Raw genomic sequence first — 19,357 nt, 5'->3', positions numbered from 1 at the left:
AGTGTTAGTGGCACATGCACATTCTTGGTATGTTTTTTGTGGGTGAGAGGAAATCGCGTACTGCACAAACAAAAAGGAAAACTCCTGCTGGGAACCTTTCAAGGAAATTTAACTTGCATAATGTTTTGATCTTGGTGTTTATTACAGAAAATAAGAGTAATATTTCACCAGCTATTGTTATGTGTCAGCTAGGCTCTCCATCTGCTTGCCATTCCTTGATATCTCTTCCCAAAGTCTCATTTAGTTTATTTTAGTAAAAACACCACTTAAAAATGTAGCAACATGTTCATATGCTTAAGGCAGGTGAGATGGGCCGGTGTTCTGAACAGTTTATTGCATAGTGCTTGCTGCTGTATTAAATTCAGTTGCCGTGGCTGCGAAGTCCTGGTTGCATTAGCAGTTGCATTAGCAGTTGCAGCTTAGCCCTTGAAAGTAAAACTTGGGATGTACGTTCCATTTTAATACTGAAATTCCCTGGTTTTTGCTAGTAAAGGCTGATTCTTCCCTTCTTGTACCTTTTCAGAGCTCAACTTTTGAAAGTGTCCATTGTAAATATAATCACTTATTAGGGGGGGGGCAAAAATGTTCGGACATTGCAAATGAATGTTGTTTTTATTTCTGTAAAGATAAGCTGTTGTAACTTGCTGAGGAGCTATAGTATATACAGCTTACATCTCCAGCATTTGAGTTGGTTGATATGCTTGTCATTGCTATGGATAGATTTTCCCACTCATGTTAGACTTAATAAAGAGGCTAAACTCTTCTTAAATGTTGCATGCTACGTGTTACAGTGTATTGCATTTCAAACTGGAAATTGTAATTTCCTTGTTTTTTTCCAGGCTTAATATAAATAAAACATTCCTAATTTTCTTATTAGTATTTACAGGTCTCAGATTTTACTGTAGGTGTAGAACACAGCAAAATATTTTTGGTAGGTGATGAACATATAGGAAGTCTGCTCACAGTTGGTTTTGAAGTATGTGCTTCTAGAAACTGTTTTGCTAATCTCAAGAAGTATTTCATGGAATGTGATTTGTTTTTATAGCAAATTCCTGGGGAAGCTTGCTTGGAAATCCTTCCTAATATGAGATGGTCTTGAGTTCACCAATCAGTTTTCTGAATTTATCCCACTTACTCTGCAAAAGTGAATGCAAGAGACTTGTACCTTAGTGGAAAACTTTTGACTTCATGTATTGTGCTTATGTGTACCTCTATGGCAATAGCCATGGGCCACTGTGTGTAGTGGCTCACCAAATAGTCCCAGGGTACCCTGTTAGCAGTGGATGTTTATTTGGCGTTTAAGCTCATATTTATTTGTCTATAAAATCATTCAGCATGAACTGAAACTTTAGGGCTCTGATGTCTATGAAATGTTTACTAGTATGTAACTGAATTATTGTACATTATATTGCAGCCCATTTGCTCTTTCCATTAGTAATACCAGAGACAAAAGTTGTTTAATCAGTCACATCAAAGGCAGCTGTTTGGTTTTGTATTTTTGACATAAGCTAACATCTTAGCTCCAGATATGAAGGCTAGTTTAAGTCTTTGAGTCATTTAAAATGACACCATTTAATGTTTATTAGACTATTTTTGATGTTTAGAAGCAGATCCTGCTTTTTTTGGGATTCTGATTTGGCAAGATCAGGGCTTCTCCTCCCTTACTGAAATAAAAGCATATTTAACTGGCAGTTATACAAACCTATAACATAATCAGTAAGATGCAAGGTGGGTAGCAGTTAAGGAACATATTTAATGGTAAATCCTGCAAAAAGAATGTGTGTCTTGACTCTCTATATGCCTCCTACTTTCCTTGAAGTCTCAGAAACAGCAAGTGAGCGGTGATATGTGGTGGTTTCATTTTTGATGTAGAAGGTGATTCAGGCACATTTAACACTGAATATGAGAAGTGCCTTTAAAATGACAGGAAAAAAGTAGATGAGGAGGATTAGCAGGCCAGTTAGCACGTCACATTGATGAGTATCTGCACTAAACTGCCTGAAATCATATTGAAATTGCAGTTCTGTAAAACCAGATCCTTTACTTGCAGTTCTGCAGAGGAAAGGAAAATTTTTTTCCAGCAAATAAATCGAAAAAGACTGAGGTGAGTGCATGGACTTTTGAGGACCTGTGATTGGAATATGTCACTATACTTGAGATTAGTAGAAGATTAAAATAGATTTGTCTATTAAAGCGAAGCAGGGATCTCTACTACCTGATCAAAATAAATGTAAGTAAGGTTAAGTTAAAGACAGAACCTGAGAAGTGCTATGTGTAGGTCAGAAAGAGCTTGGGAGCATTGGTTCTGTTCGTTTTTGTTTTTCAAAGTCTGGAGTTCCGTGTGTGTAATGTGTCCGTATTTAGACATGTAGGAACAAAGATTATGCAAGACAGCAACTTCTTGGTAGATAACATGCATTCCTCACATCCAGTTGTGTTTCAGTAAGAACAAGATAAAAACAAACTGGAGAATCGGTGGCTAGGGTGGAAAAAATTGTGGCCATTGAGAAAGAATGGCTTAATGAGAATTTGTTTTTGTAGACATATAAAACATTTCATAAGGCTTTGTAAGACTTCTTAACTCCTTCAGGGGCATTACAAGCAAAATCTGACCTCTTTGTCACCATAAGGAGATCCATGATTTGCTGAAGGTGCGTACCAGTTTTGAATCTGGAGGCAACTGAGGAGGGGAGTAAGTGGATGTTGCTTGTTGCACACATTGGATCAAAATGTGAGGAGATGTGATCTGTGCTCCGTTTCACTGAAGCAGATAAATGTCAGTTGGTTACTTCCATAAATTAGAATGTACTTCTTTTTAAAATGCCTCAGAGCAAGTTACAGAAAATAGGGTAACCAGACATAAACTAAAAGTATACTTCACTCTGCATTGCTTTTCTGTAATACCTGCTGCACTGTGACTTCAGAGCTGAGCAGTGATTCTGCTTTTGCGCAGTAGTTTATGGGTTTGAGGTTATAATTACTTTTTTTGATGAGCTCTTCCACGTAGGCAGAAAAGCAAATTGTGCTGGGTTAATGTATGGTTGTGTAGCATTTTCATGTTTGATCTATGAAAATCAATAGGATAACAGAATGAAACAGTGTTAGTAATATTGGAGTAAAAATGCTTTTTAATAAAAATATCAAACAAGTTTAGTGTTATTTCAAAAAGTAGATTTCTGACCATTACCTCTCTAGCATAGTGTGAGAAACCATATTAGATGACTCCTGCATGAGTAGATAGTCATCTGTGAAACTAATCAGGCTCCAGAAGTTAGCACTGGAGAATTAGCTATTCCAACTCATCTGAGCCAGGAACGAAGTGCATTGCTGAACTTTTTGCTCTCCCCACTCCTACGTTGTTCTGAACTTGTACAGTGCAGCTGTTACAAAGTTCTGCTGTACTTAACGTGATTATATTTTGTGGAATTTCCATAATTCTTCATTAAAAGCTTTAACATGGAGCTGGAAATAAAATAACTTGTCAATCATTGCTTTCTTTAGGAATATATCTTCTGATTTTTTTTGTTTACAGTTTTTCTTTGAATTTAGGCTAATTTTTGGAGCTCTGTGTAAATAAATATACACATGTTAAGATACTGTTTGTAAAGTATACAGATGGTACAGCTCTGTGTGGAATCTCTTTAGATTGTAAACTTGAAGCAGTAGGTTCTAGAAATAATGTATTCCCATGGGAGCTATATTTTTTTTGTTACTGAACTTTTTGTGTGCCAAAGTGTTTAACTTGGAATTGGAATTCTTTGAAATGACATTTTGGGTACTCTTTTTTAAGGCAGAAATGAGCAGTTCAAAACTATCTGAATGGGAATGTGTAGGAATTAAGCATGTCTGAATTAAAGGCTTCAAGAAAGCAATCAGGTTGTCTCCCATCCCAGGCAGCTTCCATGTTATTTGTTTTCAGGCACTTCTTAAAATGTTTCCCAGTTTGTTGCAAGGAGCTTCCAGCAGTCTGGTGCTCTGGTCAGTTCCTAGAAATGTGCTTTCTTGATCTTACTTAGCTATGCCGTGATCAGCATCAAAAAAAACCTTCAGGTTTAATTTTATTTTAGAGCTTTAGTAGCAATCTGTATTCTTCTATGTGTCATTTGCTTCAGAGAATTCATCTTTATGGCTTCTTTCCACCAGACCACTATTATAAGTTCCAAGTCTTCCTTTATATTTTCAGATGACTTATTTTCATCTTCTGCCAGCTACAAAGATGGTGGAAAATATCTATTTTTCTTCCTATCACTTCTGTGTAGCAGGAAAGATTCTTATCCAAAAGTAAGTGATTGTAGGGAGGCTTACGCTGTCAGAAATCCCACGGCTCCCTTGTTGTTGCTGCAGGTGGCTTTGGGAAGTCTGGGAAACTTGGTAGGCGGAGGGAGTGGAGCACCAAAGGCCTAATTAGTGAGAGCTGAGCTGGCCAGTGGAGCAGCAGAGGAAACTTGTGGAGGAAAGGGGCAGCACGGCCAGCCATTGTTTTACTCTATGTATCCTTTCACTTTTCTTCGCCCAAAAGTTTTGGCTTTGTGCTTCTACTACTATCTCAATAGGAGATCTGCATCTGTCCTTTTTAACATGATCTTTGACGTAGTTGAATGATGCCTTGATGTGGGAAGAGTCAGACGTGCACTTTCCTCAAGTAGTATGAGTCCATGTATTTGAAACAATGCTTTAGCTGCCAGACACCAATAAATCTCATGTTATCATTCTTCCTGATGTTTGACTTGTCTTGGGTAAGTAAATAAACCCTAGGGTAAAAAAAAAAAACAAAAAAAAAAAGAGTCAGAACCCTCTTCCATCCTGATGTGAAGATGCAAACCTGCAAGGAGTCCATTTAGCATCCTAGGCTAGTTGAGAGATGGACAGTTGTAGAGCACAAAATATAATGTAATAAAGTGGGTATGATACTCTTCTGGGTCAGCAGAGAAAACAAGAGTCGTGGTGGAGAGAGTCACTCCAGTGGGTGCAGTGGGTTTACTGCATCCAGGAGAGATGTCTTCACCAACCTATTAAATAGGCATCTTTTCTTGATCTCTGATTAGGTAAATTTGGACTTTTGTTTCCAGTATGGTGTGGGCCACACCTGTAATACTGCGTTCATGTTTTTATCTGGTACCCCAAAAATTCTTGATTTCTTTTTCCATCAAAATCCTATAGTTTTCACTTTGTTTTTATTTTCTGTGTTTCTTTTTTATAATCTTGATATTTTGTTAATTATACTGTATAACTATAAGCTTCTACAGAGTAGAGTGATTTCATCTGCCTCTTCTAGCTCCATTGGAAGAATGGTAACCACAGTAATCGCTTGGGAAAAGATACCAACAGAAATCAGCTGAAATTTGCTGGCAGTGTTTTACAAATATGGAATTTTAAGATTTGTGTTGTACAGAAAAGAAATCCAGATTTTACTCTTGCTGTGTCGTGAAAAATGTTCATTTCAATCTTTAAATTCCTATGGGACAGAAATGCAAGGCAAGAAGCAGTGTTGGAGGAGATACGGTCTCCATTTGACCAAGTATCAGTATGTTAGATTTAGTTTATTCCTTTGTTGCCTGATGGTATGGTTCTCTTTTATTTATTAGGAAATATGTTTCTATGCTGTTCTGAATAGGCCAGAGCAAAGGATGTTTAAAGTATAGTTTCTAACTGCAGGAATAGTTGATCACTTTGCTAATGCTCACAGACCAAGAAAGAAAGGAGGTATGAGGTGCTAAAAAGGTAACATATAGAACGTCAAAAAATAACATTTGTCAACCTGATGCCTTCCATAATTCTAATTCTGTAGTGCTTCTGGTTATGTTTGCAGATGTTAGAGTGGTGTTTGTTGCAGCCAGTGTCTCAACAAGCACATCTTAAGGTTACTAGGACTCTTTTTTGTCACGTGAAAACAATAGGTCTCGTGTGTATTTTAAATGTGCTGTGATGGCAGAAATGTTTCCCAGGCTTTTCCTATGGGTGAGGGCATAGTGTAGAAAAGAGAAGTAATGTTTACCTACCTTACGAGAGGTCAAGATGTCCATGGGGAACTGTGTTTAAATTTTCTGCACCATAGAAACATTGTTAGGACTCCTTGTATGTAACACATTGTGATTTTTACTTCACTGATCATTACCTTTTTCCCTTGTAAAATCTACCCAAATCCATGTAAAGCTGTGTTTTTTGTAATGTACTTCCAGAAATGTTCATCTTACAGGAGCTATAATTTGTTCACCAAAATTACTGTAGCCAGGAAGTTTTATGGCACAAAAAACACTTCTTGGGATAGGCAGTGGTTCTTTGGTTTGGTGAGGAGTTTTGCTATTTATGGAAAGTTAAAAATAATGTTCTGCACTTTCTTCTGCTCTTTAATTGGTGTTAAAACAGAAACTCTTGGCAAATTTCTATACAAGTGTGTATTTTTATGAATGAATGCTTAAACTGTTGGGAAAGAACAGTTGTTTCCTAATCACAACTGGAAGATCACAAATGAGCCCAAACAGGCTTTATTGCTGTCATTTATATAGTGGTCCCTCTATCAGATGTACCATTTTGTGTGTTTCTGGCTCTGGGTTGGAACCAGAGTATTCCTTGACCATATAGTGCATGTTTTGTTTTAATTTTGCAAGAATGGCAGTCATCAGAGATGTTCTTTTAAGCCTTTTAGATTTTGTGTGACTCTTAAATGGACAGAGGAGCAGACAGCAGCACTATTGCATGGTGGTTGCTAGTTATGCAGACTACCCAAAACCTTTTGGACAATCTTTGTGGAGGAAGGTCTTCATTTGTTATGTATGCTGTCTGATGACAAAATGTTTAGGATGGTATAAATGTAACAATACAAAATTTCAATAAAGAAAATAAGAATTTCCTGTTAGCTGAGACAATAAGCGGAGTTTTAATTTTCATTTTAAATTCTACAACTATTATCAAATATGCATTCTCTTCTGCAGTAAAACTCAGCCTCTGGGTGTTGTGTGAACACACAGTGTGCAACAGATCTTAATGTGTTGCAATTACTTAAGAGTAATCCCATTTAATACCTGTTTACTGAAGAGCAGAAATGAATTTTTTCTGAGTAATTATATATTAGTTTTGAATTTCTTATGACGTCTATCATCTTTTCAGAATGCTTGTTGCTCTTTGTACTTCATTGGGCTTTTCAGCACAAATTACCTCTTCTGTCCACATGCTGTTTTTAATACATTTTGGATATTTGTTATCCGGGATGAAAGCGACATGGTAAGATTCTGATGATGCCTTCCAGAGTTGCAAGGAAAAAAAAAGATTGTCAGAACACTTAGAATAATTAAAACCTTTCTTGTTAAAACACAGCATTTTTGGAAACATGAACCCCTAGGCCCGCTGCTACAGGCAGTACAAGTAGCTCAGGATTAAGCAGTATAAAAACTTCAGAATGTCTCAGCAATTGAATTTTAAAGAACTGGAAGTCTGAAAGTCTGATATCTGCAAGGCTTTACAAACCACAAGATCCTCAGAATTTGTTCTTAGGACAGCTTTATTGGTACGCATGCCTTGGAAGCTTCAAATGCTTTTTTTGTTCATCTTTTGGCTTTTTTTTCCCCCTCTCGTTAGAGTACACAGAAGATGACAGATATTACTAGGCTTCTGGCAAGTTCCAGGCTGCTGGGATTGATGTGTTAAACATCTTTCTTTAACAAAGTATTTCACTTGGTTAAGTGCACACTTTAAAGAACTGCATGAATTTTGAAAATGCTGTGAGTAAAGGCATAGGTGAGCTTTTGTCTAGACTGTGAAACATTCTTTGAAGTTGAAAAAGACTTAAAGGGAGAGGTTAAAGGATGTCATCTGCCAGTCTTCCTTCCCAATTTTCTTAATAAAGAATTTAATTGTAATATCTGAACTTGTAATTAGTTTCTAAAGTTTTTCTTGACCGCATAATTTTCCATTCTCCCTCTGGAAAACACTTTGTGTCAGGTTGGCCTGTGTGATGCCAAGCTTCTCCTTTCCTGACAACAGGGAACCATGTAGGTAATTTTCTTAGAGAAGTCTGTTTGTTTTGCTTTGCAGATGATCTGAAACTCACTTGAGGAAATTGCAAGCTGTTTGATGTGTTTTGATTTCCTGTTCAGCAATTATCAAAGATCATCACATGCTTATAAGTGTTGGAAACAGTGGTAATGGATCTGTTGTCAGATAACGTTGTGGATAAAGATTTTAGATTGGTCTACCAAAACTAAAATCATTGCCTGACAAAGGAAATGACATTTTCCTTTCAGATGAGGTTTACTGTTCCTAAAGGATGGCCCTGAGTAGATGAGTCTGTACTGGGGGAATTTTTCCTCTCCTTTTTGAGCCTACAAATTGAAGACTGAAGAACAGGATTGGATTCTTCTTCCTGACACTTCTAATGTGTTCTTTTTACCTCTTGTTATTGCTGTCCTTTCCCTTTTGGGCTTTATCTTTCACATCCAGTTCATCTTTCTCCTTTTTAAGGTTTTATATAGTTTCCCCTCGTTCCTGCAGTTTCCTGAGACGCAAGATCAGCAGCTACACAATTCAGGACGCTTCCTGATCTCCCTCTCTTGTGTGTTTATCTTTTGAGATCTTCAGAGAGCAGCTGAAGAAGTAACTATGATACATATCACTTCATCTGTTTCATTATGAGGACTGTTCATCTTGGTCAAAGATGGAAATTTTCTAGTCTTTCTAACTGACAAGTTGTCAATTCGTCGAGAATCAAGCATGGCATTAGAGATTTTTTTTTTAAAGGGAATGAATTGTTTTTCCCTGGGTATTCATACTTTCCCACTCCTGCTTGTGCCCACAAATGGAAACTGAAGTCATGAGGTCACAGTGCTCCTCTTGCTGCAGAGCAGTGAAACTAGGAATACCTTAATGTTTATTTCCGTTCACCGGTTCATTTTATTAGTTCAAGCACAATTGTATTTCATGCAGTTTTTTTTGTTTTTTTAATGTTTTGTACTTGCAACACAGTTAAAAAAAAAAAAAATAAATTAAAATCTTCTGTCTTTGCATCATAACCAGCATCCCAGCAATGAATTGACCAAGAGAAAGCAGGGGATTTGACCTCCTTAAAATTGACATGCTGATAGAAGTACTGCAGGGATAAAGCTTGTCTTACTGAAAAATAATGCAAGGGCATTATGGAGCTCTCTCTACAGTTGTCTTATTGCTGTATTTAACAACAACACAACTTGGCCTAAGGTAGAAGGGAACATGTTTAATTATTTCGAAAGGTTGTGAATGTGTTCATCTCATAAGTCTGCAGCATGGGAATATTACTTAAGGCTGTGTGGTTAATGCTGTACTGAAATCTGAGTTTGATATCTTAATTGGCTATCTTTAGTTCATAGTGCTGTTAAGATTGTGCTCTTAATGCCCCTTCTTACAGGCTCCACAGATACTTACAGAAAAAAAATGCAAACTGAAAGAAGGTATTGAATTTTCCTTTATATACCAGAATGTGCAATAGATACAATCCAGTTTTTTCATCTTTGATGTACCCTCTTGGCTCTGAATTGTTTTCTGTGCTTGGTTTGGAAATAAATCCAGAATTGCAGATTAAATTGAACTGAAGTAATTAATGAAACGGAATCGTGATCTGCGCATTTTTCTTAAATCAAGGACACCACAGGAATTAGTATTTGTATTATCATGCAGGCTTCAAAGTTGTGATACTGAGAAACTTTCTAAAAACCCCAATGCAAGGTGGTTGGTTTCATAGTCCTTCCTTTTCTTGTTCTTACCTACCTGACAGAATCATCAGGTTCCAGGTGAGGACTCAATATCATCATTTTCCCTTGTGAAAACAATGCAGAAAACCAAGAACATGAACGGTTTTTCCCTTATTCTTTCTTGTAATCAGTTTAGTTTTCATGGGAATGTTAAGCAAAGATCACAAGTGTAGATGAGGCTATTTCTCCCAATTAAACAATTGAACTTGCCCTAACCCTGTGTGTACCTGCACGTGCAACTTGCTGGTAGCTCACCTCTGACACTTGTACAGGTTTCAGCAGTTTCCAGTTGCGCACCGGAAAGAAATCTAAAGAACATGTCCAGGTGTGATACAAATGCAATCACTACTTCAACGTTAAGATTTTGCACTGTGCAACTGTTTTTCCTTTCATAGTTGAAATGCTAGCGTGAAGTAGTCTTGTATACCTGCATTTCTTAGCTCTGTACTCAAGGTAGATACGATGCAGGCTGAACATGAACAATGAATGTACTCTTACAAGCTGCTGTTTCAGGTGGGTTTGCGGCTGCTTTTGAAGCTGCCAGAAACTCCAAACTTTCCTTTGCTTAGAAGAAGAGTCTTCAAGTTTCTTGTAAAGCATGGAGCAGGCCTCTTCCTGTATATCTTGGAATGTTTTGGTTTTCTTCAACCATTGTCTTTTTTTCTGCTGCAAAGCAAAGCCTCTGTATATCTGTCCTGTAGTGAAAGAAGGACAGATGCAGTCAAGTGTAGAAGATTTAACATATTTTATTTACCTCTTAAGGTTAGGTCACTGTTTTAAGTATGTTCTCCGAGTCTGTAAGAAGTTTGTGGTGTGGGGTGGAGTAACCATAGAGATTGAGCTCTAATGCATTGATTTTCTGGTAACCTATTGCTTAAATTCACAACTTTAGTATTTGATATGTCTATGGAATATATTTAATCTTTAAATATGTGTTTTGCTTATACACTCGACTTGAAAATAGCTTATGGAAGTAAAGCAAGTTTTTGAGCGCTATAAAAATTACGTTTTAATAAATGACTCTCAAAGCCACTTCTACTATATGTAAAATACACTGTAGGATTAAGTTAATCTCTTATCCATACTACCTCTAATATGAAGTTTGATGTTTGAATGCCTTGGTGGGCATTTGTCTCCATCTGCCCACTGAAGCCTTAAGGGAAATGTTGTGAAGGTCTCGTTGTCTGGTTTTCCCTTTGTGCTACCTTCATGCTAACCTTCTGCAGGAGATTGATGGCAGGGAGGAGTTGGTGGTTATAGGAAATAAATGCATGTGATTAAGATGTCTTAGGTCTTCATTCATTGCTTGATGCTGTAGTTTCATTGAGAGCCTAATTTTCAAGGTAAATGGTATTGTGTGGAGTTTATTACTCTCTTGTAAAGGTTGGTAAGAGTGGGCAAAGAATGAGGTAAATCTTCCTTCAATGAACTGTGATGTAGATTTTCAGTATTGTCACGCAAACTGGGATACGAGAAACAGGAAAATAAGTTTGTTTGTGGAGATGCATATACTGATAATTGAGGAAAAATAAAATGGCCATTTGAACAGCAGTCTGAAGTTGTATTGTTAATAGTGAGGATACTTGAAGATGTTCTGACTGCTCCATTGCTTAAGCATTAAAACACACGTGTGTACATGCATACTATAATATTGTGTATTATAGGTGAAACAAAGCTTTTTGGCATAGATGTGCAAACGTAACACTTGGCTGTTGGTGCGCTGTGACATTTTTACTCACAAACAACTGTGACAGAGCTCTGCAGGCATGTGTTGTGTGTGCCTGCAGAGCAGCTCGGCTCAGTACTCATGGCTGGTGCTGCTGGAAGCAATGCAGCAGCAGTGTGCAGGCTGGCTGGGAAAAGGAGCACTACTGCGAGCGTGCACTGGAGGGCTCTGCAGACTGTGAGGAATGGAGCAGAAGCAATTTCGGTTGAAGAATGTATTTTAACTAAATTGGTGTGTTGTACCTATGTGAGGTTTAATGCTTGCTGGGCTATTTGCCATAATTGGCTTTCCATTCCCTTGATTGGAATCATAGATAAAAATTTGCTAATCCACTTTCTTTGCTGAAAGTATTAGAAAAGTAATCCATCTTTTAAAAATGCTCAGACAAAATCATGCGGTATAAAGAATATTTTATGAAATAATGAGATTAATGAGAACTGTGAGGCATATGCAATTTAAAACAGTTTTCTATGGGGAGCATAAAGCGGGTTTTAAGGGAAAAAACTCAACCCAGGCATTCTAAAGCCATAAGTACTTCCTTTTTTATGCACATGGAAGACTCTATTTTAAAAGCACATTACATGTTATCCTTTTGTCTGTGCGATAAAATACAGGTATATATCAAGGAAGAAGAAACTGCTATTTATTTGTATTTGTCTTATGTTTGAAAATGTCTGATTGAAAGTCTCTGGCTTTTCTCCCTTCCCCCTCTTCTGCCTGCAGGGGATCAGAGCACGCATTCTAGAGACGCTGGTAATGCTCATACTTCTTGCACTGCTTATCCTTGGAATCGTATGGGTGGCTTCAGCTCTCATAGACAATGATGCTGCCAGTATGGAGTCTTTGTACGGTATGGAATTTTGAAGAACAACCAAATAAAAGACTCCTTTGCATTAGCTTTTATTCTCTACACAGATGTTTTCTTTTAAATTTATTTCTACTAAATGCTATCTGACTATTACACAGATTGAGAGGTTGTATTAATTTAGTCAATAACTTTTTTCCCTTTCAGTAAGTTTATTAGACGAGTTTTCGGTATGCTGATACTTTACATGCTTGGGTGGACAAGGTGTTGGATGTGTATGATTAAAAACAAATGATTTTAGCGGCATAGGAATCAAAGCTGAAGATATTTTTCAAGTTAAGTGCTACAGGATTTTGTTGCCTGCAAATTTGTTAACTGAGTAATTCTTAGTTTACACTTCAAAATACAGAAATTCTTCCTGAGGAAGAAAGCTAAGGGAAAGGAGTTACTTTGGCTGTATTTGTGACATAAGTAGCCTATTTGTAATAAGCTGAAGCTGTGCCTATTGTATTTCTTGCAGACCTCTGGGAATTCTACCTCCCATATTTATATTCCTGTATATCACTAATGGGATGCTTGTTACTTCTCTGTAAGTATTTTCCTGATTTTTTTTTCAAAAGTGTAATTTTTTTTTTATTTTTAAAGATTGAAGGAAACTTTTTCTTTGTGAAAGTTGGATGTGAAAAATTGTGTATTTTTATAAGTTTAAATTTTGGTTTAAATTTGATAAGTTGGAATTCTGAAGTTTGTAAACAAATGCAGTGTTGCATTTGCACCTGCAATTGTAATTTCTTAAAGCAGATGTTTGAAAAGGAGAGGCTCTCATTCTGCTTATGAAAACACAATTTTTACATGAAATGTCAGCAAAACATCACCAGTACAGAGTGAAATTAGAGCACTTAGTTTGTCCTGTGTTCAGTAAACTATGCTCTTCCTGTTTTTAATTGAAAATATTCCTGTAAAGGCAAAAGTTGGAACATAATACAGTTAATCCAGGACTGGTATCAGGTTGGTATGCAGTTGTATAGCAGACCTCCAGACAAAACAAGCACAGTTAGAAACCAGTCTTATTCCAACTAGTCCTAGCAGAGTTCCATCATCCTTACTTAGGGGAATAGGAAGGATGACAGGATGCTCCAAATCAGACTTTGCATCAGGGCTCTTTTCACCTCCACTGCCCACATGTTATTTCTTTAAAATAAAATGAAATAGAGAGTGTGGGGAGCATCAGGACATCTCCCTTGCTATAAACTGTGATTTCACCTGTTCTCTGATTTTGAGAGGTTGGCAGTTAACATTTACAGAACTGTTGTTACAGAGAAAAGGTGGGGATTGGTACTTTGAGACTTTTGCTTAACCAAGAGTGTCAACCTGGGAAAGGTATTGCTTGGAGAACTTAGTGGATCTCCTTAGGTTCTTTGTATGTGGTGATTCTAAACCCCATGTTCAGGGAGTAGGGAGTGAAGGTGGGGGGAAAGAAAACTTGTCATTCTGATTCTTACTCATGAACATTTGGGATATTTGAGATGAAATCTTTCAGTGGGGAACTTGGCTTACAAAACTTCCTATGTGTGTCTTGCAGTTTATTTCAGTGGAGCTGAAAACACGGAGTGTGTTCTGGGAATACACATCATAATAATTGGGATTAAATGCCATTTTTTGGAGTTATTTTGAATTCAAAGAGCCAAATCACTCCAGTTAGTCACAGCCCTCCAAGCTGTTATGAGCGTAACAGAAAAGGGCAACTTTCAGTAGTTGAAACATGGTAGATGCTGGGGTAGAGCTTTATTAGAACTTCAGGTGGCCTAATTGCTGAAGCAGTGTACCAGTAAGGAAATGACAGGCTTATTGCTGGGATGATTTGCAGCAGTGCTACTTTTTCTTTTCTCTTTTGCCTGCAGGCTCTCTCTTTAGTCAAGGAAGACTAGCTTAAGTTAGCTATTGTGAATGCTTCTTTATTTCTGTGATATATAGTAGTTGTAGTGTTGTGCTAGCTAATGAAAGCAAATGTAATCTTCATTATAACATCTTGTGTGCTGCATTTCCCTTTTTAACAACATTTATGATAATGTAAACTATAAATGTCCAAATTTATGTTGTTACATACAAGTCCTTTCCATCTCCTTCAGCCTTCAGTATTTGAAGGCTAGTCTTCCTAATACTTGATAATAAAAAATTAATTGAGTAAAAGTCAGATTGAGCCTTTCTCCCAGGAAACTTACATGCTCCGTATCTGGAGGCTATCACAGGTGATCACTGTCAAAAAGGAAAAAATTGTTATTTCATAGAAAAGAGAGCTTAAAATCTTATGTCTGAGCCTACTGTCAACTGAAGTTGCAGTGTGATTTTACATCTTTGTGATCTCTTACCTTACAACTGCACCTGTGAGAGCAGATTGAATGTCTGATGTTCACCAGCACAGTGGCCACTACGTCATTCCATCCACACAAATGACATTGCGTTTTCTAGAAGCTGACTGTATGCATATTGCCCCAAGGTAATGGTTCCTAGGCTGCATGAGCTCCACAACTACCTGGGAATTGTTTGGGAAAATACAAATTGGCTGAGGGCAAACTCATGGTAGAGATAGTTAACAGCAATGTACTTGTGTAGGCAATGTACCCTGAGCACCCAGGAATGTCTTCTGGCACTGCTGATTTCACTAGAATGGGCATAGCCTCTGCTATGTCATAAGTTTGCTCACAGGATTATTTATTCAAAGCATAAGATCTCTCACTATCAGGGATTTCCAGGATGACAGAAAATCAGTTGTGCCCTTGAAGGAGAGATGCTTGTCTTGTTCAGAATTGATATAATAGCAAAAGGTTTTAAAGCTCAGAGTATAGTTTGAAGATCTTTCAGTTATCTTGAAAACTGTATGTGGTTGCATGTGGACTGTTAACATATTTCATGCAAAGAAAAGCTAGTCTTTCACTTAGAAATGACTGTTTTATATAATATTTCTTCCTCTGCAGTATGCACGCCAGTGGGACTTTCACGGATGTTTACAGTAATGGGTCAATTGCTGGTGAAGCCAACAGTAAGTGTTACACAGACCTGTCCTTGTGTGCTGTCTGGGAGAAGGTACAGTGGCATTTCGGTATTTTCCTGCAGAACACTTGTGCTGCTATATAATTCTCTCTTTAGTTTATCTGAATTCCTATAGTCGTTACCTATATACTTGTTTTCAGTTTTTTTTCTTGTAGCACAAGAGCCTGCTTTTCTCAAAGAGCTTTCTCTAACAGTATAGACTTCCTCTGGTGTTAATATTAATGCACAAGTGCTAGTATTAATTGCCAATATAGCCTACTAGTGCCTGAAAGGTGTCTTCTTGTTCTGAGCTCAAGAGGTAAGGATACAAGAGCAGAGAGGTACCTGGGAGTACACTTAGCTAAGAGAAATTGGCATTGCCTGAGGGTAGCTGGCAACTGTGAGGAATTCTTAAATGTAGATACTGTATTGTAGTTGTGCTGAATGATGTGAGGGAATGGAAAAAGTCTGTACCATGGGCAGATGCTCTAGTCACCTTGCTGTCATGTTTCCTAGTTTGTGTTTACTAAAATCTGGGTGTGTTTAGGTCTTTCATTTCTTTTCATTGGTCAGGGCAACTTTGAAAATATAAAGAAAATGTATACAACTGTTTTGCTGCTTGTAAGCTTTAAATTCAAAGTGCCTGACATTAATATAGATAGGCTTCTTGGAAGCTAGAAACAAAATACAACAGCAATTTATTTGCTTAAATGACTGGTTTTAATTTACTTTTTCAAGATCTGCTGTTCATTTTGTTTAAATCGAATTGGAAGTGAATGTCAATAGGTTGTGAGCGTAGGTCACTGTAATGTCCCATTCCCCTAATATCCTTAGGCTGAGAGTAAATGTAAGAGTCTTAACCTGAAATAAAAACGTAACAGTTTGCTTGCAGCAAAGAAACAGATCCGTAACAGAATGGAATCATTTCCTATGGAGTTTTCTTGTATTGATATTTTGAAGTTGTAGAATATATATTCAAAATAAAGGTTACTGGAACAAAACAAGCCTGAGTAAATCAAAAAGGTGATTCTTTCTGTTGGTACTCAATCAATTCATGTTTCTGTTTCCAAATACAGATTCTTGAGGACCTAGATGAGCAGATGTATATCATCACTTTAGAGGAAGAAGCAATTCAGAGGAAGCTTAATGGTATGCTTGTTCTGCTGCTGCTTAAAACACAGTATTTAGAGTACAGTGCTCCTAGTTATGAGTATTGATCTCAGTGTTAGATAGGTTCCTCTCTCAAAAGAATTTGAGATCTTAGTACGAAACAGTCAGTATAAGCTTACAATTAATTGCTTACTGTGTTCAAGATTAGCTTGTGTGTTTTGTTTGTTTTTAACATATTCATCAGTGCTAATATGTTAATATTCAGAATAAGAAATGAAACAGAAGTTGACCAAACCTACCACCCTTGCTGTAAAAATAATTTGGATTGATAAACAATTGTATTTTATCCCTTTGCAAAGAGCAGTAACTTATTCTGCCATCAGAAGGCTCGATGTCTTACACTGTCGGTTCTGTTTATTTGCAGGAATTTTTGTTGTTGCTGTTTCAGTTGTTTAATTAATTGTTAGCATAGAATCTATGTATTGTAGGAGTTCATTATATTCTAGGAGCTGTATGGTTAATTTAATTGTTGCTATGCATCCATTAATGAATAATTACAGATAATAAATTATAAATATTTAGAGCTTTTTGATGGTAGTATTACAGTTCTGCCATTCTTGACAAAGTGTTCATGTTTCAAAGTATTTTAAAAGCAATGTGAAACTTTAGCTTCTAAGATAAAGAATATTGCAGCATAAGAGATGCAAGTTATGGAAAAATGTGTCAGTTCTAACTCTTTAAATCTAGAAATCACATTATACGTTTCTTTTCTAAATTGCTGTTAGCTGCATGGGTAAGTTATTGATCCACAATTTATGCAGTTGTTTCAGTTTGGAAAAAAGATTTTTCATGTCATGGCTTTTATCTGCTGTTGTCTTCTCTGGAAGAAGCAACTTATTTTAGCTTTAATTTTCTTCATTTCTTGCCTTTCTTTTCTACTCTTCAGTGATACCTCAATCTTTTCTTTCAGTTCTCAGTAAGTCTCTGGTAAAAGTTGATCAGGGAAGGGATCTTTGATAACAGTAGGTAATGGTCCTTGTTTCAACATTTACAATGGGAGGAGGAGTAATCAGGCATCGTTTCAGTTTAAAAGTAACATTTGCATTTGCTGTTTTGGAAGTTACTGGTTTTAATACTGACATGTATGTATGCATATATATGCATATACATACAAGCATGCAAAAAGATGCTTGGAGTGAATATCTTAGAAGCTATGATGGGATAATTATAATTTTGTGTGTTTGATGTTGGCTAGCACCTGTAAAATATTTGTTACTGAATATTTTATGTTGTCATGGTGATGGTGCTTATGGATGAGAAAAAGCAATACAGAAAATGAACAAATGAAGTTATTCAAGTATCTATTATAAGTATTGCAGAGTGGTTTTCACCACTGGGGAGGAGAATGTAATTTAGATGATGGCTGTTTTTCTGTGTTGATGTCTGTTGCAATCACTTCTGAGATGGATCTACTAGAAACCTTAATTGGACCTACATTTTGGTCTTCTTGCTAAGGAAGTCACCTGTGCTAGCAGAAAGATTGGGTCTTTTTTGATGAATTGTTTGGAATCCAGCATAAAGTAGAACTGCAATCCACACATATCTCATAGAGCTGGAGAGATGAATGATGTGATGCTTAATTCTTCTTAGAAGAGGGAACTGAATTCTTCTGCTTCACATGCTGAAGGAATGATGTTGACACTGCTATCTGGAGAAAAGCTAGAGAACATATACTTCAGTATACAGAGAAAAATAGTGGACTTAAGATTTTATCTGCTTTTTAGCTTAACTTCTAAATAGCGTGGAGGTGGATGTTACATGCACAAGGCATTCTGCAAGATTTCTGTGAGTAATTATTTAAGTAATTAAGTACAGTTCTCATTTATGTGGCAAGGCTGGAAAGTTTCATCCTCTCTGCCAGAAGTCTTTCTAAGACACAAATTACACTGGGAAAATAGAGTCCATATTTCAGAGGATCACAGAATCATAGGGATTGGGAGAGATCTCTGGAGATCATCTAGTTCAAACCTTTGCTAAAGCAGGTTCCCTAGAGAAGTTCTGTGTTCCAGCCAGAGCCATTTGCTTCTTCTTCTGGCACTGGGTGCCACTGGCAAGAGCCTGGCCTCATCTGCCTTACTCCTGCCTGTTAGATATTTATAAGCATTGATAAGACCCCTCTTCAGTCTTCTCCAGACTGAACAGCCCCAGACCTCTTGGCCTTTCTTCACAGCCTTAAACAGTACTTGGTGGTTATCAGTGCTGATTATTTTGTGGTGGAATAATTGCTTTCACACCTAATATTACTGTGGTCAGTCCTAATTAATGTTTCCTCAGACAATGCCTGGATGTAGTCAGGGGTTAGCATGAATCTCTGTTCAGAGAGGGTTGGCTGGGTAAAACATCTCTTGAAGAGTTCGGCTGTGTGAGCTGTGCCCTTCTTTCTCAGTGTGGATGTAACTATTGTGGCTGTGGTGTAATTGATAAAATTTTATGTAAACCTCCTCTTATTTGAACACAAATCTATCTGGGAAACTGCTTGTTTTCTTTGTGAAAATTAATTTTCTCCCTTCTCCAGTACCGAAGTGAAAATTGGAGGGGGAGAGAGGGAGGGGTTTGATCACGTTATCTACCTTAGTATTTTTATCTGTTGAAGAGATACTGGGATTTGGGAAAATGTTTGTTTCCAGTGTATTATATTTCAGTACCCACATCACTCCTACAGTTGAAGAATAAAGCTGGGACTTTTTTATATTAAAAGAAAAAAGTTGCCTTCAGCTATTAGTTTTCCTGAATCCAAAGAGACGGGTGGGGTAGGATCAAAAATACTTACTTGATCAAAGTTATTGGCTCTGAAGGTATCCTTACTTATGTAAGAAAGATGAAAGGTGTTGTTTTTATTGCACGCTAGTAACAGTGTAATTTTGAACTAATTGGTGTTGAACTGCCAATCACCTAGGGGGAATGCAA

At 37.1% G+C, this 19,357-nt stretch overlaps 1 protein-coding gene across 2 annotated transcripts in view; it reads left to right on the top strand.

Moving 5' to 3' along the window:
- LMBR1 (limb development membrane protein 1) overlaps positions 1-19,357 on the top strand; it is a 63,300-nt gene that overhangs the window by 28,660 nt on the left and 15,283 nt on the right. For both annotated transcript variants that reach the window (XM_052693313.1, XM_052693314.1), the window contains 4 exons: positions 12,169-12,295; positions 12,771-12,839; positions 15,226-15,290; positions 16,357-16,429. In XM_052693313.1, coding sequence (XP_052549273.1) covers positions 12,169-12,295; positions 12,771-12,839; positions 15,226-15,290; positions 16,357-16,429 — 334 coding nt within the window. The remainder of the gene's footprint in view (positions 1-12,168; positions 12,296-12,770; positions 12,840-15,225; positions 15,291-16,356; positions 16,430-19,357) is intronic.

Source organism: Tympanuchus pallidicinctus, unplaced genomic scaffold (assembly GCF_026119805.1).
Source record: "Tympanuchus pallidicinctus isolate F22 unplaced genomic scaffold, pur_lepc_1.0 scaffold3, whole genome shotgun sequence".
NCBI lineage: Eukaryota > Metazoa > Chordata > Aves > Galliformes > Phasianidae > Tympanuchus > Tympanuchus pallidicinctus.
The sequence above is the reverse complement of the archived record's forward strand: the minus strand, read 5'-3'. Positions and strand labels throughout refer to the sequence as shown.